The sequence below is a fragment of the Choloepus didactylus genome, chromosome 13, assembly GCF_015220235.1.
Source record: "Choloepus didactylus isolate mChoDid1 chromosome 13, mChoDid1.pri, whole genome shotgun sequence".
Taxonomy (NCBI): domain Eukaryota; kingdom Metazoa; phylum Chordata; class Mammalia; order Pilosa; family Megalonychidae; genus Choloepus; species Choloepus didactylus.
In genome coordinates, this window is record NC_051319.1 from 81,430,472 (window position 1) to 81,452,276 (window position 21,805).

General features: G+C 37.0%; 2 protein-coding genes across 3 annotated transcripts in view; one reads left to right on the plus strand and one right to left on the minus strand.

Moving 5' to 3' along the window:
* Positions 1-21,805, minus strand: part of KLHL3 (kelch like family member 3) — a 190,094-nt gene that overhangs the window by 153,832 nt on the left and 14,457 nt on the right. The window lies entirely within an intron of this gene.
* On the plus strand, positions 5,351-8,560 carry LOC119507956 (centrosomal protein of 95 kDa-like). The gene is made up of 2 exons (XM_037801306.1): positions 5,351-5,748; positions 8,431-8,560. The coding sequence occupies exons 1-2, from the start codon at positions 5,382-5,384 to the stop codon at positions 8,538-8,540; spliced, it is 477 nt and encodes a 158-aa protein (XP_037657234.1). The 5' UTR covers positions 5,351-5,381; the 3' UTR covers positions 8,541-8,560.

A 21,805-nucleotide genomic window follows, 5' to 3' on the forward strand; every position in this document is an offset into this window, starting at 1 on the left:
GTCACAAGTATCAGAACTTCATTTCTTTTTTACAACTGAATGATATTCCATTGTACGTGTATACCACATTTTGTTTACCCATTCATATATTGATGGACACTTCAGTTGCTTCCATCTTTTGGGAATTGTGAATAATGCCACAATGAACATGAGTGTGTAAATATCTGAGTCCCTGCTTTCAATCCCCTTGGGCATATAACTATAAGTGGGATTGCCAGGTCATATGGTAATTCTATGCTTAACTTTCTGAAGGCTTGCCAAACTGTCTTCCAGAGCAGCTACACCATTTTACATTCCTACCAACAATGAATGAGTGTTCCTATTTCTCCACATCCCCTCCAATACTTGTAATTTTCATTTGTTAAATAGTGGGTATGAAATGGTATCTCGTGGTTTTGATTTGCATTTCCCTGATGGCTAATGGTGTTGAGCATCTTTTCATGCACGTTTTGGCCATCTGTGTATCTTCTTTGAAGAAATGTCTACTCAAGTCTTTCGCCCATTTTTAAATTGGGTTGTCTGTGTTTCTGTTGTTAAGTTGAAGGATTTCTTTATATATTCTGGATATTAAGCCTTTATCATATATGCAGTGTGCTGGTTTGAAACTGTTATGGAGTCCAGAAGAGCCATGATTTTTTAATCCCAATCTTATTGGGTGGAACCTTTTGAATGAGTGCTTCCATGAAGATGTGACTCGCCCAACTGTGGGTGAGAACTTTGGTTAAATTATTTCCATGGAGATGTGACCCTGTCCATTCTGGGTGGGTCTTAATTAGATCCCTGGAGTCCTTTAAGAGAGCTCACAGAAACAAGGAGCTCAGAGAAGCTGAGAAAAACCTTTTGGAGAGAAGCTAAGAGATGCAATCCAGAGTGTGCCCCCAGGAGAAGCTAAGAGCCAACACAGACCAGACGCTTGGAGATGCTGGGAGATGCAGAAAAAAAGATGATTGGAGATGCTAAGAGATAAAGCCCAGAGTTTGCCTCAGAGAAGCTAAGAGAGGACTCCCAGATGCTCTGAGAGACATGCCCTGGGAGAACAAGCAAAGAAGGCACAGGAGATGAGAGAGAGAAGCTAAGACAGACAAAAGCTGAGGCAAGGATGCACAGAAGCTGAGAGAGAGAAGTTAAGAGAGACAAAAGCCCAAAGGCATTTTGGAGAAAGCCATTTTGAAATGCAACCTGGGAGCAAAGGACCAGCAGATGCTGGCCACATGCCTTCCCAGCTGACAGAGGTGTTCTGGATATCATTGGCCTTCCTTCAATGAAGGTATCCTCTTGTTGATGCCATAGCTTGGACACTTTTACAGCCTTAGAACTTAGGTTATTTGTAACCTTATAAATCCCCTTTATAAAAGTCAAACCATTTCTGGTGTTTTGCATAATGGCAGCATTAGCAAACCAGAACATGTGGCTTCAAAATATATTCTCCCATTGTGTAGGCTGTCATTTTTCTTTCTTGATAAAGTCTTTTAAGGCACAAAAGTTTTCAATTTTGATGAGGCCCCATTTCTTTTTCTTGCCTAATTGCTCTTGTTAGAACTTTCAGTACAATATTGAATAACAGTGGTGACAATGGCATACTTATCTTGTTTCGGATCTTAGACAGAAAGCTTTCAGTCTTTCACATAAAGTATGATGTTAGCTATAGGTTTTTCATATACACCTTTTATCATGTTAAGGAAGTTTCCTATTAATCCTAGTTTCCTAAGTATTTTTATCAAGAAGTGGAGCTAGATTTTGTCAAATGCCTATTCTGCATCAGTTGAGATGATCATGTGGGGTTTTTCCCCTTCATTGTATCCTCTCTTTTTTTTCTTTGCCAGTGTAGCTAAAGGTTTGTCAGTTTTATTGATCTTTTCAAAGAACCAGTTTTTGGTTTTGTTGATTCTCTCTATTGTTTTTTGTTTGTTTGCTTTCTATTTCATTTATTTCTATTTCATTTCATTTATTCCAGCAACATTTGTTATTTCTTTCCTTCTGTTTGCTTTGGGTTTAGTTTGCTCTTCTTTTTCTAATTCTTCCAGTTTTGAGATTACATCTCTGACTTAAAGTCTTTTTTTTTTTTAATGTAAGCATTTAGAGCTATAAATTTCCTTCTCCGCACTGCCTTTGTTACATCCCATAAGTTTGGGTATGTTGTAATTTCATTTTCATTAGCCTCAAAATATGTCCTAATTTCCCTTATGATTTCCTCTTTAACCTATCAGTTGCTTAAGAGTGCATTGATTAATTGTAATTTCATTTTCATTAGCCTCAAAATATATCCTAATTTCCCTTATGATTTCCTCTTTAACCTATCGGTTGCTTAAGAGTGCATTGTTTAATTTCTACATATTTGTGAATGTTCCAGTTCACCCTCTGTTATTGATTTCTAGCTTCATTCCATGTGGTCAGAAAAAGTACGCTGTACGATTTCAATATTTTTTAATTTATTGAGACTTGCTTTGTTACCCAAAGGATCCATGTGCACTTGAAAATAATGTGTATTCTGCTGTTGTTGGGTGAAGTGTTCTATATATGTCTGTTAGGTCTAGCAGTTTAGGGTGTCATTCAAGTCTTCTATTCCCTTATTGATCATCTATCTAGATGTTCTATCTATTATTGAATGTAGTAAATTAAAGTCTCCTATTATTATTGTAGACAGCTTATTTTTCCCCTCAATTATGTCAGTATTCACTTCATATATTTTGGGGCTCTGCTGTTATGTGCATATATATTTATAATTGTTAATTTTCTTATTGAGTTGATCCCCATATCAGTATATAATGACAGTCTTTGTCCCCTGTAATGTTTTTTACTTAGTCTATTTTATATGATGTTAGTATAGGTACTCCAGATCTTTTTTGGTTACTACATGCATGATATATTTTTTTCCATCATTTCACTTTCAACATACTTATGACTTTGAATATAAGGTGAGTTCCATATAAACAGTATATAGTTGGTCGTGGTTTTTATCCATTCAGCCAATCTCTTCCCCGCTACCTTTTTTATACTTGTTTCAAATTTATCTTTGTACACTATGTCCAAAACCATAGATTTATCATTACTTTTTATGTATTTGCATTTTAGAACCCATAGGAAGTAAGAAATGGAGTTACATGCCAAAAAAGTACAATGCAATTGTACAGGAATTTATAATTACCTATATGGTTACCTTTACTGGAGGTCTTTATTTCTTTATGCTACTTTGAACCACTATCTAGTGTCCCTTTCTTTCAGTCTGAAGAACTTCTTTTAGAACTGCTTGTAGGGTAGGTCTAGTGGTAATGAACCCCCTTGGCTTTTATTTCTTTTGGAATATCTTGATCTCTCCCTCATTTTTTAAAGAATGTCCTGCCAGATATAAAATTCTTGGTTGGCAATTGTTTTCTCTCAACACTTTCAGTATTTCAGCCACTGCTTTTGTGCCTTCATGGTTTCTGACGAGAAACTGGCACTCAACCTAATTGGGACTCCCTTGTACATAACACATTGTTTTTCTCTTGCAGCTTTCAGAACTCTCTCCTTGTCTTTACATTCAACAGTTTGATCAGTATATGACAGGGCATATTTCTCTTCAATTTTATCCTGTTTCGTGTTATCTGGTATTCCTGGATATGCATATTCACATCTTTTGCTAAGTTTGGAAAGTTGTCTCTCATTATTTCTTTGAATATTCATTTTGCTTCTTTCTTTCTTTCTTCTCCTTCTAGGACTCCCATCATGCATACATTGGTGAACTTGATAGTATCCCACAGGTCTCTTAAGATATTTTTCCTTTTAATAATTCTTTTTTCTCTCTGCTCCTCAGCCTGACTCATTTCAACTGCCTTTGAGTTCACTGATTCTTTCTTTTGTCAGCTCCCATCTGCTGTTGCAACCCTTTGGGAAATTTTCATTTCAGTTACTGTGGTCTTCAACTCCATTAGTTCATTTCCTTTTAAAAATTTTTATCTCCTTATTGAAATTCTCATATTGTTCTTTGTTTTCTTCATATCTTTTAGTACTTTCTCTGTATTTCCTTTCATTTTTTGAGCATACTGAAGATCATTTTTAAATATATATATAAAAGACCATATATATATCCACAGTCTGGTCTTCTTTGTTGACATTTTCTGGATTTTATCATCTTCCTTTGGATGAGCCATCATTCCCTGTTTCTTTATTTGTCTTGTAATTTTTTGTTGCACACTGTGCATTTTAATATTTTTAAATGTTATTATCTGGGATTTATTCCCTGAGATGTCCATTTCTTGAGTCTGTATCCAGCTAGAGATATGACAGAGATATTCTTGAGTGTCAGGAACTAACAAAAAGAAGCAAACCTTTTACCATCTTTGCAAATTGGCTTTGCATTGGATGGTGCTTTCCATCAGAATTCAGCCCTCCATTCAAGAAGGTCAGCCCAATGTATGACACCAGAAGGAGAGATAGAAGATAAAGACTGGGACTGTAAAACTTAGTGAAACCTAGTGTGGTCAATGATGGTGATTAAATGTACAAACATAAGAATGTTTTTACATGAGGGAGAACAAAAGAATGTTAACTTTGCAAGGTGTTGAGAATGGGATGGTATTGGGGGAAAATACAATCAATGAAAACTAGAGTCTATAGTTAACAGTATCATTGTAACAAGGGCAATATACCAAAGCTAAATGTCTAAAAGAAGAAAATATAATGGAGGGGTATGGGATTCTTGGTGGTGGTGGTGTTGTCTGGATTTTATATTGTATTGTATTGTATTTTTATTTTTTCTTTCTTTTTTATTCATCTTTTTTTCTCCTCTTCCTCTTTCTTTATGGAAGAAATGGAAATGTCCTCATATAGATTGTGGTGATGAATGCATAACTTTGCGATTATACCTGGAACATCTGATTGTTTGCTTAGGATGGAATGTTTAAAAAATAAACAGAGGGATACAAGTGCTGGAGAAAATGTGGAGAGAGGGATATACCTAATCACTGTTGGTGGGGAAGGAGAATGCTGCAGCTCATCTGGAGGGCAGTGTGGTGGTTCCACAGGAAGCGAAGTATGGAGTTGCCACATGGTCCTGCAACCCCATTACTGGGTATATACATGGAAAAATTGAGAGCAGGGACATGAATGGACATTTGCACATTGCTGTTTATGGCAGCAGTATTCATGATTTGCAATGGATGGAGAGGCCCAAGGGTACATCAACTGATGAATGGAATGGTGAACTGTGGTGGATACATACAACTGAATATTGAGTGCCTGCAAGAAGGAACAAAGTTGAGAGGTATGCAACTAGGTAAATGGGCCTTGAAAATGAAATGAGCCGCTCTCGTCCCACAGCTGTGTGTTCGCTGTGCGGCCCCTCCAGGACACCGTCCCGCGTGCGCCTGTCTGGGAGTCCGGCGGCTACCTTCCTTCGCGACATGGCCGGCTCAGAGGCTGAGTGGATAACCATTGCCAATAACCTTCTTTCTAAATGTCACATACACCTGAGGATACATGAACTTGAAGATTGTGATGCTAATGTTTTTATTGCTCTTTATCAATCAATCTTGGGAGAAAAAGTACCAGACATCATAGCTATTCCCAAGAATCAAGAGGATGATGCACATAATGTACAAGCAGTAATTGATTCACTGGCCTTGGATTACCTGCAGGTCAGCTTGTCTCACATAACAGGAGAAAATATAGTGAAAGGAGATAAAGAGTCTATTAGGAATCTCCTAGAAATATTTGATGGATTGTTGGAGTATCTCATAGAACATACCAGTGAAACATCTCATGAAAAAAGTAAGCTTAAAAATGGAAATTTGGTTTGGAATACATTACATGTTATGTCCCTTTTTGCCTTTTATCTTTTTTGCCTTCATTTTTCTTCGGAGGAAGCAGAATCACCAAAACAGTATACCTGATAAAGTGTACATAAAGTAATTGTATGTTTCCAATTCTTACTGTTCCAGTGATTGAAAGCTGTCTGTCCTAGACTGTCATCATGTCCTTTGCTACCTTGGATGTTGCTTGTAAATTACTTTAAGGCTAATGTAAGGAAAGCTAAGTTTCTGGCTATATTGTCCTATTATTGTGTGATTGTCCTATTATATATTGTCCTATTATTCTGTGATGTGATACTCCTTATTCTAGAATTTCCTGTGTCAGAACTGCCATTTGTGTTACAAATTTGGATGTTGCCAAGGCCTCAGCAGGAAGAATTGGTGCATTTCTCTCTTCAACCTATACTTAGATTTGTGACAGCCTGAATGCTATTTATTTTACTGTTTTCCCCAAATTGTGGACATTTGTTGTATGAAATTTTGGCTTTGTGTTTTTAAATGATAATTATGAAGATTGTTATTGCATTATTATTTTCCAGAAAGGTTATGGTTATTTAAACTGGATTAGCAATGTATAAGAGCTGTTTGTAATCTTTGGCTCATTAAATCCCATTTCTAGGAATTTAGTCTAAATAAATATTACAAAATAAAGTTAGGAGTTTGATGGTCTTAATTGCAGTGTTTATCATTGCAAAAAAGAGAGAATCTAAATCTCATAATAGTATGAGATTGGTTAAGTAAATAATGCTATGTGTCACTGATGGAATAATATATGGCCCATTCTTGTAAGATTTTCCAAAAGGAAGTTTTCAGCAGTAACAGCAATTATGTAGATTCTAATGTAAATGAGGACAAAATATTTGGGTATGCTCATTCTTGATTCTCACATTTTTGGTGGTGAGATCTATGCTGTGATTGCAACATTTGAAATTAACCTTAAAATCTTTAGAGATAGTTTTCTGCCTTTTAGCCTTGTTGCTAAAAAGATTTTAAAGTATATTTAGGTCAAGTCTGGAAGGAAAGATCCAGCATGCCACACTGGAAATTTATATTTTTATTTCATAAAATTTCGAGTGTTTAATGTATATAAAGTATACATAAAGTATATATAAAAATATATATAAAGCCTTGGTACTCTGGGAGAATTTAAAGCTGCATGTCATGTTCATTCCTCTTAAAGAAACTTATATGCAAGTCAGGGAGACAGCCATAACCCATGTATTAAAAATATGAAAGAGGAATTGGAGAAGAGTATCAAAAGTGAACCACATGTGGAACTCACCTATTTCAAGATTACCAGTAGGTATTTGGATGCTCTGTGGCTTTTTAGTCTTTTGGGCAGTTAGGTTAAGAGGTTGAAAACCCCTTCTAAAGATTTTAAGATTAACTCAAAATGTTGTGATGACTGCAGCAGCTTTTGCAATGTAGTGCTTGATTGGAGGTAGTGGAGGGATGATGGTGGCCTGACTAGGATAGGGCAGTGGGGATGGAGAGACCAGGACAGAACTGAAGGATACTCCTGTAAGTCTGGTGATAGTGAAATGCCAAGAGGGATTCCCAGAGGAGATTGGTAATATGTACTGAGCTTAGACATGTTAGGAGGGAATTGCTCAGATGGGGCCTACCTATGTGGCACTACTTTAGTTGGACAACATTTTCTAAGGTCTGATTCTCACCTTTGTAGCTCCAACCTTTTTATTTGGCAGTATTACAGAGAGCAGATTGGATTCTTCAACATGCCAATTAACGATAATGGGCAATAAATCTTTACTGTTGCTATTCATATCAGCTGTGCAAGGCAGCGTCTACCTGGTACCTGAGCCAGCATTATCCTTTGCAGCTGAAGAACAAGGGTTTTGAAGGCAGACTGTGGGCTCAGTGCCAAGTTCTATCCCTCGCTGTGTGACTGATGCTCTCTAAGCTTCAGTTTCTTCATCTGATCTTTTCATGGTTGTGAGGGTTAAATAAGTCAATATGCATAAATAGTTTAAAATGTTGCTTGGTGAATATGGAAATAGGAAAAAAGGTAAAACTGGATGTTGCAACAGTCAATCTGTAGAAATGGGGATGGAAGTATCCAGAGGGGTGAATCCAAATTCTGTGAGTTTCATCCACATAGCTCCTGAAATCACTGCCCTGATGAGTTACAGCCTCAGTATGGTGGGGTAGAGAAAGGTTTACAACAATTAGTCTTAAGGAAAATTTCATCCAAGCCTTAATTTGATGTGGTCTTACTCATAGTCTAAGGCATGATTGTCTTGGAGCTTGAGGTGTGTTGAAACTGATGTTTTTTTAAAGCCACACCCTAACCATCTTGATTGATTGCCTCAGACATCCCTTACAGATAGTGTAAAAATAATAAACAAACCTATCACCTAGCTTAAGACATAAAACTTTGCTAATACAATTACAGATCCTCCTTTTAAAGCACGCCTGTCTTGTTTGTTACCAATATATGCTCACTGTGGATGATGATTTAGTTCCTTCTTCATTCTAATTTCACTTTCACAAGAGTCCAGTTTACCAGGAGGAGTTGGGGGTACCTTACATGTCCTTACCTCTCCCTACCACCATATAGATAGAATAGTATGGCCTTGGGATTTTTTTTGGTGATAATGATGTTTTTCTCTATTCTAAATAGGTGACATTGAACAGGGTTTTAAAGAATCACATCAAGAAGTACATTTGGAGGGGCCAGAAAGTACCAAAGAATCCAAATCATTATGGAAAAGAGTTTCCTTTGGAAGGTAGCACTCAGTGTCTGTGAATTTACTTGGAACAATTTATGCTTTTCCTCCTAAGAATTGAATTTGTGCATGGTATACCACAATGGCAACAACAAAAAAAAAAAAACAAAGCCAATGTGCAGATTTTACTAACTTCTCATGTTAAACCTTCCTGAAGGAGTTTTAAGAACCTTGATCTGTATTTAATACTTAATTCTCAGCATTAACTACTTATTTTTTCATTTTTTTCCCTTGATCATCAAAGTAATTCATGTTCCTTGCAGAAAACTTGTAAAGTACATATAGAGAAATAAAAAAGAAGCAGAAAAAAAAGATCAAATCTACCTTTCAAAACTAAGTAACTGCTATTAATATTTTGTTGTATTTTAATCTCTTTACTATGCTTTTTCTTTCTTGGATTTGGTCAAATTGTATAATTTTGTTTCCTGCATTTTTAAATTTAATACATCAAGTCTATTCCCAAATTGTTAAACTCTTTATAATTATTTTAAATCACTATAAATGTACTACTCATATGGTTCATTAGACTTTATTAAATCAGTCTTCTAAAGTGGAAAAAAAAAAATGAAATGAGCCTTGTATGTTGAAATGAAAGGAGAGACATTATAACACCTCACTAATATGGACTAACTAAAATGTGCAAACTCTGAGAATTGAATCCGAGAGCATAAATTATCAGGGGAAAGCTTATTGTAACAGTTCCTAGATTGTAAGCTCTTACAGCAATTACAACTATCCTTGAGTTGTAATGGTTATTTCTAAATTCTGATATGCTGAGCTCTTTGTGTATAACCTGGTCAGTCCCTGGAACTATCAGTATCTGTGTGACACCTGAGACTCAGAGCCAGAGTTCATCAGCTATGAATGTCAGCATTACCCCATACAGTAACTGTTAAAGAAGCTGAAAAAGAGATCAGTCTTCAATTAGAGATATAAACAAAATGGACTTGGTTAGGATTAAGGTAAATAAGACTAAAGGGTAAAGGATGATATTGACTGTGTTTTAAAACTTCAACTTCTGTGTGAGACCGAAGGAAGAGATGTTTATTTGGTGAAAAATCTATATTTTCTGTAGTACTCTATGTAATTTAACTTGTATGTTCAGTTTATTCAAACACCATAATTGCATGGAGCTTTGACTAGGCAGTGAGATCTGCTTTGTTTGTACAGGTTGGTGTGAAGCCCCACTACATCTCAGACTAATTTGGGCAGAGAATAATAAAGTATTTGAAAAGCCCCCTTGAGGGACTGGGGAAAAATGTGGAAATATTAAACTTCCCCACCTGGGGAATTCCTTATATTCTTGCAAACATTGAGGACTACCAATTTAGTAGGCTGAGCCCTTGATCTTGGGACTTGCCCTTATGAAATGTGTTACTGCAAAGGAGAGGCAAAGCCTACTTATGATTGTGCCTACGAGTCACCCCGAGAGAACCTCTTTTGTTGCTCAGATGTGGCTTCCCTCTCTAAGTCAACTTGGCAGGTAAATTTACTGCTCTTCCCCCTACATGGGACATGATGCCCAGGGGAGTAAATCTTCCAGCAAGTGGGACATGACTCCCAGGGATGAGTCTGGACCCAGCGTTGTGGGATTGAGAAAGCCTTCTTGACCAAAACGAAGAAGAGAAATGAAATAAATATAGTTTCAATGACTGAGAGATTTCAAATGAGGTCAAGAGGTCATTCTGGAGGTTATTCTCTGCATTATATAGCCATCCCTTTTTAGTTTTTAGTGTATTAGAATATCTAGAAGGAAATACCTGAAACTGTTGAACTGCAAGCCAGTAACCATGAATCTTGAAGATGATTGTATAACAAGGTATAATAGTTTATACCTTGTGACCATGTGATTGTGAAAAACTTGTTGCTCACACTCCCTTTTTCCAGTGTATGGACACATGAGTACAAAAATGGGGACAAAAAAGTAAATGAATAATAGAGGGGATGAGAATGATGTTTTGGGTGCACTTTTTTTGCTTTTATTTTTATTTATTTTTGGAGTAATGAAAATGTTCAAAAAATTAAAATGTGATGAATGCACAACTATATGATGATACTATGAACAGCTATGGGATCATAGCCCCTCCCCCTCTTCTGGATCTTGGTGAATTTGGTTTTTATGTCCCTCTCTGGCACCAGAAGCTACACCAGGTGCCAGATCCCATGGCTGTCTGCCACAAGAATGGGTGATGGTCAAAAATAACCATACCTCAGAGAGAGCAATTAACTGATATTTACCTCAATTTACTAGCCTCTTCCATCCACTCTTCCTTTTAGATGCCTCATAGCGTTATACTGGATTCTGGAGTTTTGAAATAGTTGATTCAGACAGTTTCTGTCTGATTAACAGTTGTTCTAGTTGAAGGAATGATTCCTGGAGCTTCCTAATCCACCATATTCCCACAATTCCACCCAAACTCATCTATTCTTGCAGCTTTCTAGGTGCCGACAGTGAACTAACCTAAGATGACCTTTTCTGATAGAACTGCAGGTGTTACCAAACTGTAGATGGGTGTTTGAACAGATTCATATTGTTAATGATTGCTCTACATGTAACACAGAAAGGAAATAAAAATTCTCTGCCTGTGTTGTTCAGAGAAAAAAAAAAGAATAGAAAGCAGTGTGTTAAATGTTTCATTACTAGTAATAAAGGCATAGTGACAGAATATCTTATAAAAAAAAAAAAAAAAAAAAAGAGTGATGACAGTGGAGAACTGTTTCCAGTGGTAAAATGGGAGATTAAAGGAGTCAAGATGAGATTGAAGAGATTGTGGATTCTAAATACCCATTGGGTGTCCCATCCTGCCTGCCCCTCCTTTCCAGAGTTGGTCAGGGTATATTGTCCCAAGAAGGGATCACATCCCCACCTGCCAGTTGGATGGTAAGTCAGGAGCCAAAGAGCCATTAGGGCTCTGCTGTCCAAAAGAGGCTGTGGTCTGGCCAGAATGGAGTAGTGAAGTACAAAAGGCAGAGGAAACCTGGGTGGTTGCCATGCCAACAGCCCATTCTCTTCAACGGAGGTATAAAGAATAGGAAACTCATGAATTGTGTGATTCATAAATTGCGAAGAACATGTATGCTTAAGCTTAAAATTGAAGGGGGGAAATGTGAAAACAATGCAAGAAATGACGCCCGGTCCCTGGAATGTCATGTAACATCTCATTAGCTTAATCATTGCATGGCAAGATGCTTTAGTCCAGGCCCTCATCAAAGCCAAGTATGCCCCAGCCCCTCTCCAGTTCTCATCAAACTCACCCAGATCAGTATGACTCCTGGGGAGGAATGTAGACCCAGCATCGTGGGATGGAGAACATCTTCTTGACCAAAAGGGGGATGTGAAGGAAATGAAATAAGCTACAGTGGCTGAGAGATTCCAAAAGGAGCTGAGAGGTCACTCTGGTGGGCACTCTTATGCACAATATAGACAACCCTTTTTAGGTTCTAGTGAATTGGAGCAGCTAGCAGTAAATACATGAAACTATCAAACTACAACCCAGAACCCATGAATCCTGAAGACGATTGTATAAAAATGTAGCTTATGAAGGGTGACAATGTGATTGGGAAAGCCATATGGACCACACTCCCCTTTGTCTAGTTTATGTATGGATGAGTAGAAAAATGGGGGAAGGAAAACAAACAAACAAACAAACAAACAAAGGCACCCAGTGTTCTTTTTACTTTAATTGCTCTTTTTCACTTTAATTATTATTCTTGTTATTTTTGTGTGTGTGGTAATGAAGGTGTCAGGGATTGATTTTGGTGATGAATGCACAACTGTGTAATGGTACTGTGAACAATCGAATGTACACTTTGTTTTGTATGACTGCATGGTATGTGAACATAACTCAATAAAATGAATTAAAAATAAATAAATATATAAATAAATAAATATAAAAACCTCAAAAAAAAAAACACACACAAAAAAAAAACCTCACCCAGATCAATAAAGTATCTATTCAGGACCACTTCTCTCTCTGTCTTGCCCAATCCACTCTAATTTTTAGAAATAAGCCATTTAAATACATATTAACATACTAAGAATTTTATACACCCTTTGAAACCAATTAGAATACAAGCTTCATTGAAGGCAGGACTTTCTCTTATTTACTGCCATAATCTAGCACAGTGCTTAGAACATCATCATAATAATAGTTAACACTTACATGATATTCACTGTGTGCCATGTCTCACAACAATACTGAAGGAGTAGGTATTATTATTATTTATTATTATCATTATTATTATTATTATTCTCCCTAATAAATGCTTGCTGAATTTGCTGCTATTGGAATAAGCAATTCTACTTATAGGAATTAATTCTATAGAAATAATCATGTCTATGCATTTAGCAAGGATAATTTAGGTGATGTCAATCTTCTTAAGCACTTTATTCATTGGTACTATTGGGAGCCTCATTTTATGGATGATGAAAGTGAGGCCAGAGAGGTGAATTAACTGCCCAGGGTCACAAGGCTAGTAAGTCCTATAGCCAAGATTTGAAAGCAGGCTCTCTGGCTCCAGTCTATGCTTATGACCACTATGCTGCTACAGAGATAACCACTCTTATGAATTACTTAATAAGGATTTGGGGAAACCTACATATCCAACAATAGGGAACTATGTGAAAAAATAGAATATCATGCATCCACTTAAAAATAATACTGTAAAATAGCAATACAGAACAACTTGTTTAATAAAGTATTAAGAGAAAAATCAGGTTGAAACATATTTTAAAGTTAAGGACATTTCCCAAAGTGTTAACAATGGTTACTAGTATGCGATAAAATTATAAGTGACTTTTGCTCATCTGTATTTTATAAATTTTCTATAATAAATATATTCCTTTTACAAAAATAAGCATAAGAAAAACGAAAGGGCGGGATCCAAGATGGCAGATTAGGAGAGACAGAGCAAAATACTCCTCCATGAAAAACACTAGATAAAAGACAGAAAGTGCTCCAGAATACCAGTTCCAGCATCATACTGGCTGGACAAGGTCCACTAAATCCACAGGGACCATACACTTGGTGAAACCAAGAGTCTGCATTCAGAAATGAGTGAGTGAGGCTGTTGGGGAAACAGCAGTCATGCTGCAGTGGGAAGAAATTGGGGGTCAGTGTTTGGAAACAGATTACTTTAAAAAACCCCAAAAGCAGCTGCAGATCCGGCAGCAAAAACCACACAGTCGAGCATGGTGGGGAGTGCCTTCCACACCCCAGGCACCCGCCTGAGTATCTTGTGTGGACAACAGCCTTTCGCACACCTGCAGCTAATTGTCCTGGAACTAGGAAGGTGGAGGTCCATGGAAGGGGGAAATTGCCACAGCCCGTACAGCTAACTTCTCAGCGGGCTGGAAACGCCCCTGCGTGGTGCCGTGGCCCAGAGCTTCCCTAGGGGATTTCGCTCACCTGTGACACGGTGCAGTCTTCCCTCTGCAGAGGTCCATGGGGGCATGGCTTGGAAGCAGGATCCCATGCAGAAATCCCAAGGGCCCTACACCAATCCCAAGGAATTGTGGGCCCAAGGCAGAGAAAGACTGTGGGAAGTCTGAGCTGAAGGGTTGGACTTGTGCAACAGCTTTAAGTCTCCAGGAACACCTGGGAGATTTGAGTCTTAAAGCCACCTTCCCTCTTAAATTCAGGACTGGCTATACCAACTACACACAGAAATTTGGTGTACTAATTGGACCCCCACAAGATTTTGACCCCCACTCGCCTCACAGACAAAGTTGGGGAGAACTGGCTTGAAGGTAAAAGGTGGCTCAGGGGCGCCACTGCTAGTAAGCCAGAGAAAGTGCATTCCACCAAGCTGTAGCTCTGACATATTATGGATAATTGTTCAAATAAGCCTGCATATCCTAAAAGAACCCTATCAAGATAATAAAATGCCAAGAGGCCAAAAACAACAGAAAATTTTAAAGCATATGAAGAAACCAGAAGATATGCATAATCCTAACCCAAACACCCAAATCAAAAAATCAGAGGAGAAACAGTACTTGGAGCAATTAATCAAAGAAGTCATCACAAACAATAACATAATGGCACAGAATATAAAGGACATGAAGAAGACCCTAGAAGAACATAAAGAAGAATTTGAAAGAGTAAATAAAAAAGCAGATGATCTTATGGAAATAAAAGAAACTGTTGATCAAATTAAAATGATTCTGGATATACATGGTACTAGATTAGAGGAAGCTAAGGAAAGAATAAGCGAACTGGAAGAGTCCAGAATGGAAAGTGAAAGTACAAAAGAAAGAATGGAGAAAAAAAATTTTTAAATCAAAACGGATCTCAGGGATATGATGGACAACATAAAGCATGCAAATATAAGAATCATTGGTGTTCCAGAAGGGGAAGAGAAGAGTAAAGGTCTAGAAAGAGTGTTCAAAGAAATTGTTGGGGAAAACTTCCCAACCCTTCTAAACAACATAAATACACAAATCATAGATGCCCAACGAATTCCAAACAGAATAAATCCAAATAAACCCACTCCAAGACATATTCTGATCAGATTGTCAAATGCTGAAGAGAAGGAGCAAGTTCTGAAAGCAGCAAGAGAAAAGCAATTCACCACATACAAGGGAAACAACATAAGACTAAGCAGTGACTACTCAGAGGCCACCATGGAGGTGAGAAGGCAGTGGTATGACATATTTAAAATTCTGAAAGAGAAAAATTGCCAACCAGGAATTCTTTATCAAGCAAAGCTCTCCTTCAGATTTGAGGGAGAGCTTAAAATCTTCACAGACAAACAAATGCTGAGAGAATTCGCTAATAAGAGACCTGCCCTACTTGAGATACTAAAGGGAGCCCTACCAACAGAGAAACAAAGAAAGGAGAGAGAGGTATGGAGAAGAGTTCAGAACTAAAGAGATTTAGTAAGGGTACTTTTAAGGAAATAAAGAGAGAAGGGAAAAATATATCTGGCAAACATAAGACAAAGGATAAGATGGCTGATTCAAGAAATGCCTTCACTGTAATAACACTGAATGTGAATGGATTAAACTCCCCAATTAAACGATATAGATTCGCAGAATGGATTAAAAAATATGAACCATCAATATGTTGCTTACAAGAGACTCATCTTAGACACAGGGACACAAAGAAATTGAAAGTGAAAGGATGGAAAAAAATATTCCATATAAGCTACAGCCAAAAGAAAGCAGGAGTAGCAATATTAATCTCAGAAAAAATACTTTAAATGCAAGGATATTATAAGAGACAAAGAAGGTCACTATATACTAATAAAAGGGACAAGTCAACAAGAAGAAATAACAATCATAAATGTCTATGCACCCAATCAAGGTGCCCCAAAATACATGAGACAAACATTGGCAAAACTGAAGGAAGCGACAGATTTTTCCACAATAATTGTAGGAGACTTTGATACATCACTCTCTCCTATAGATAGATCAACCAGACAGAGGACCAATAAAGAAACTGAAAACCTAAACAATCTGATAAATGAATTTGAATTAACAGACATATATAGAACATTACATCCCAAATCACCAGGATACACATTATTCTCTAGTGCTCATGGAACTTTCTCCAGAACAGATCATATGCTGGGCCATAAAACAAGCCTCAGTAAAGTTTAAAAGATTGAAATTATTCAAAGCACATTCTCTGATCACAATGGAATACAATTAGAAGTCAATAACCATCAGAGACTTAGAAAATTCACAAATATCTGGAGATTAAACAACATGCTCCTAAACAATCAGTGGGTTAAAGAAGAAATAGCAAGAGAAATTGCTAAATATAGAGAGATAAATGAAAATGAGAACACAACATATCAAAACTTATGGGATACAGCAAAGGCAGTATTGAGGGGAAAACTTATAGCTCTAAATGTATACATTAAAAAGGAAGAAAGAGCTAAAATCAAAGAACTAATGGAACAACTGAAGAAGCTAGAAAATGAACAGCAAACTAAACCTAAACCAAGTAGAAGAAAAGAACTAACAAGGATTAAAGCAGAAATAAATGATGCAGAGGAAAACAATAGAGAGAATAAACAATACCAAAAGTTGGTTCTTTGAAAGATCAACAAGATTGACAAGCCCCTACTAGACTGACAAAATAAAAAAGGGAGAAGACCCAAATAAACAAAATAATAAATGAGAGAGAACATTACTACGGATCCCAAAGAAATTAAAAAAATTATAAGAGGATACTATAAACAACTATATGCCAACAAACTAGATAATGTAGAGAAAACAACCTAGACTGACCAGAAAAGAAACAGAAGACCTCAAACCAACCAATCACAAGCAAAGAGATCCAATCAGTCATTAAAAAGCTTCCCACAAATAAATGCCCAGGGCCAGATGGCTTCACAGGGGAATTCTGCCAAACTTTCCAAAAAGAACTGACACCAGTCTTAAACTCTTTCAAAACATTGAAGAAAATAGAACACTACCTAACTCATTTTATGACGCTAACATCACTCTAATACCAAAACCAAGTAAAGATGCTACAAGAAAGGAAAACTACAGAGCAATCCCCCTAATGAATATAAATGCAAAAATTCTCAACAAAATACATGCAAATCGAACCTAAAGAAACATTTAAAAAAATCATACACCATGACCAAGTGGGGTTCATCTCAGGCATGCAAGGATGGTTCAACATAAGAAAATCAATCAATATAATACAACACATTAACAAATCAAAAGGGAAAAATCAAATGACCATCTCAATAGATGCTAAAAGCTAAAAAAGCATTGGACAAAATCCAGCATCCTTTTTTGATAAAAACACTTCAAAAGGCAGGAATTGAAGGAAACTTCCTCAATATGATAAAGGGCATATATGAAAAACCCACAGCCAGCATAGTACTCAGAGGCGAGAGACTGAAAGCCTTCCTTCTAAGATCTGGAATGAGAAAAGGATGCCTGCTGTCACCACTGTTATTCAACATTGTGCTGGAAGTGCTAGCCAGAACGATCCAACAAGACAGAAATAAAATGCATCCAAATCGGAAAGTAAGAAGCAGAACTGTCATTATTTGTAGATGATATGATCTGATATCTGGAAAACCCTGAGAAATCAATGAGACAGCTACATGAGCTAATAAACAAATTTAGCAAAGTAGTGGGATACAAGATTAATGCACGTAAGTCAGTAATGTTCCTATACACTAGAAATGACCTAACTGAAGAGACACTCAAGAAAAAGATACCAATCTCAATAGCAGCTAAAAAAATCAAGTACCTAGGAATAAACTTAACCAAAGATGTAAAAGATCTATACATAGAAAGCTACATAACTTTACTAAAAGAAATAGAAGCACACCTAAAAAATGGAGAAATATTCCTTGTTTATGGATAGGAAGGCTAAATGTCATTAAGATGTCAAGTCTATCCAAACTTATTCACAGATTCAATGCAATTCCTATCAAAATTCCAACAACCTACTTTGCAGGCATAGAAAAGCTAGTTATCAAATTTATCTGGAAGGGGCAGATGTCTCAAATTGCTAAAAACATTCTAAAAAAGAAAAACGAAGTGGAAAGAATTACACTCCCTGACTTTCAAGCTTATTATAAAGCCACAGTAGTCAAAACAGCATGGTACTGGCACAAAGATAGACTACTGCTCAATGGAATTGAATTGAGAATTCGGAGATAGACTCCCAGATCTATGGTCAACTGATCTTTGATAAGCCTCCAAAACCACTGAACTGGGACATAACAGTCTATTCAACAAATGGGGCTGGGAGAGTTGGATATCCATATGCAAAAGAATGAAAGACGACCCCTACCTCACACCCTACACAAAAATTAACCCAAAGTGGATCAAAAACCTCAATATAAGAGACAGTACCATAAAACTCCTAGAAGATAATGTAGGAAAGCATCTTCAAAACCTTGTATTAGGAGGTCAATTCCTAGACCTCACACCCAAAGCACAAGCAACAAAGGAAAAAATAGATAAATGGGGACTCCTCAAACTTAGGAGCTTCTGTACCTCAAAGGAATTTGTTAAAAAGGTGAAGAGGCAGCCAACTCAATGGGAAAAAAATATTTGGAAACCATGTATCTGACAAAAGACTGATATTTTGCAAATATAAAGAAATCCCATAACTCAACAACAATTGTACAGACAGCCCAATTATAAAATGGGCAAAAGATATGAAAAAGTTTTCTGAAGAGGAAATACAAATGGCCAAAAAACACATGAAAAAATGTTCAGCTTCACTAGCTATTAGGGAGATGCAAATTAAGACCACAATGAGATATCATCTCACACCAATTAGATTGGCTGCCATTAAACAAACAGGAAACTACAAATGCTGGAGAGGATGTGGAGAAATTGATACTCTTATTCATTGTTGGTGGGACTGTATAATGGTACAGTCACTCTGGAAGACAGTCTGGCAGTTTCTTAAAAAACTAGATATAGAGTTACTCTTCAATCCAGCAATTGCACTTCTCCGTATATACCCAGAAGATCTGAAAGCAGTGACACGAACAGATACCTGCACACCAATTGTTCATAGCAGCAATATTCACAACTGCCAAGAGATGGAAACAACCCAAATGTCCTTCAACAGATGAGTGGATAAACAAAATGTGGTATATACATACGATGGAATACTATGTGGCAGTAAGGAACAAGGTCGTGAAACAGATGATGGCATGGATGAAGCTTGAAGACATAATGCTGAGCAAAATAAGCCAGGCACAAAAAGAGAAATATTATGTTTGTTACCACTGATGTGAACACTGTGAAAAATGTAAAACAAATGGTTTATATTGTAGAATGTAGGAGACCTAGCAATAGACAGCAAATAGTGAAGGGGGAACGATAATCTAATAAGAACAGGTAAATCATGGAGGGTAAACTTAATGTTCTGGTAATGCTCAGGAATGACTATGGTTTGTTAATTTCTGGGGTGTATGGTAGGAACAAGTTCTTAGAAATGTAGTTATTTTAGGTTGTTTTTTATTATTCCTTTTGTTTTGGTTTTGTTTGAAATTTATTTTATTTTATTTTTTTTAAATTTTTTGATAAAGTTAAAAAAACAATGAATGAGTATGAAAAAAAGTAAATGAACAATGGGGAGGAGGAGGGGAATGGAATGTTTTGCATGTTCTTTTTTATTCTAATTTTTATTTTATTTTTTGGAGTAATGAAAATGTTCAAAGATTGATTGTAGTGATCAATGCACAACTATGAACAACTGATTGTACACTTTGAAGGATTGTATGTTATTTGAATATATCTCAATAAAATTGCATTTAAAAAAAGAAAAGAAAAATAAATTATCCATGTCTAAACCCGAACTAAAATTTTCCCAGACAATACATATACAGATTGTGATCCATTTGGAAAAAACAAAAAGAGGAAGAACAAGGTTATTCACTATTCACTTCAATTTCAGCAAAGGACTATGCCTGGAGTTTAAACCAACATTTTCCAAAACAAGTTTCAGAAAACAGTCTATACATAACAACCACCACCAATATGGTTCTATATCAAATACGTGTAAGAAACTTTCAGTTAAATAAGTTCCTTTATTACAGGATTTCTCAGAGCTTTTAATATGGCTATGTGCATTATGAATCTCAGAGAGGGGTACAGTATACAGCATTTTCCAAACACATTTGGGCACAGAGCCCTTTTTTCCCACAGAGCATCTTTAGAAAACTAGTGTTCCTCATAACAGACTCTGGCAAATGCTGATTTATACAAAAGAGAAGACGAAACAGGACTGTTGGAGGAAGTTAAATCCAAGTTGATGCTCTAGAGAAAAGATGCAAAAACCTAACAAATTGCAACAGAAGCAACAAGGACTTAGTAGGATGATAATCTTTGAAGTTAATTAAGAAAAAGAAAAGATGCTAGCAATGGAGAGTGTAGTGGGGGAGACAATTCTGTGTGCATATCTACTCCTTGAGCTTTCTCTCTCTGGTCACGGGATTTGGCTCTCCCAGGCAAAATTAGAAGGCTTGGGTGAGAGGCCTGGGGTCTCAAATCAGACAAAGGACACAAGCCACACTCGAGTGAACTAGATGAGGAACCTCAATAGTGTCTAGGGAACATGACAAATATAAATTCTTTAGTGACAAGAGAAGCATGCATAGGTAGCCAGCATTAAGACAGCTACCAGCAGGGCTTCCAGGGAATCTGGCAGGAGGCCTAATAAAAATTGAGCAGTGGGGCATAAGACAAATTTAATTTAGCTTGGATTTTCATGCCACAGACTGGGCCCTGCAGAAAGAGAAATGAGGAAATAAGCATAGAATTAGATGGAACTTTTTTTTTTAAAAGTAATTCAATTCCCCATTCAAGAAACACTTCTTCAGATATGTGTGCCTTTGCTCAGGCCTTTTTCTCTTCCTGGAGTGCCTCCCCCTCTTCCCATCACCCCTCATCTTTAAACTCTTACTTATCCTTCAAAATTCAGCTCAAGCATCACCCCTTTCGGAAATGTTCTCTGAAGTTCCAATGTAATATACTTGCTTCCACAGCACTCTTTAAGGAACAGATATTTATTGCATACCTACCACCTATCAGGCACCTGGTGCATTCCTACTTCATAAAACCCACTTACGCTGTAGAAAGATCATGTTCATTGACTTACAGTTTTACTTCGCACGCCACCCACACCTACCCATCCCAGGGCCCAGCTAGTGCTTCCAGTCATCTTTGGTGAATGAATGAAGCTTCTGTGAAGTGCCAGGTTCTGGAGATAGAAATGACTCAGAAGTGGCCCTGCCTTCAAGGAGCTCACTCATAAACTAAAGGGAAACAAAGGATCACAGCTCACAACAGGAGTAAGCAAATGGTAAATAATGGCATGGGAAAAGGAAGCTTCTGAGGTCTTTGGTAAGGAAGAGGCTGTGTGTACAGGTTTTGTAGAGGAAAACTCAGGGACAGCACTCAATCTGCCTTGCAACCATCTCATCATAGGCACACTGGCCTTACAAATGGCCTGCATATCCCTTACCATTTAGTTCAGGGAGGGTGAGTAAATCTGCATTTCATTTCTTTCTTTACAGAGTTAAATTGCATTTGAGCAGCTAGGTATTCTATTCATGCCACTGCCTTGCCAAGCCAAGTACAGATCAAGGAACAAGAGAGGGACGCCAAAAGAAAATACATGGCATCTACGATCTTTAATCTGTAATTGTGTGTAGGTGTTGCAGTCATTCTACTACTGGTCTTCAAGCAGCTGATTCAGTTAGAAATCAGTTTATGAACCATCCTGCTGTAACCATAAAGGATTTGTCCCCTGTGATTAAACACTAAAATGACAG

Coding starts and splice junctions, on each gene's coding strand:
- LOC119507956 (XM_037801306.1), top strand. CDS start 5,382: ATGGCCGGCTCAGAGGCTGAGTGGATAACCATTGCCAATAACCTTCTT. Junction 5,749..8,430: donor TGAAACATCTCATGAAAAAA/GTAAGCTTAAAA, acceptor TATTCTAAATAG/GTGACATTGAACAGGGTTTT.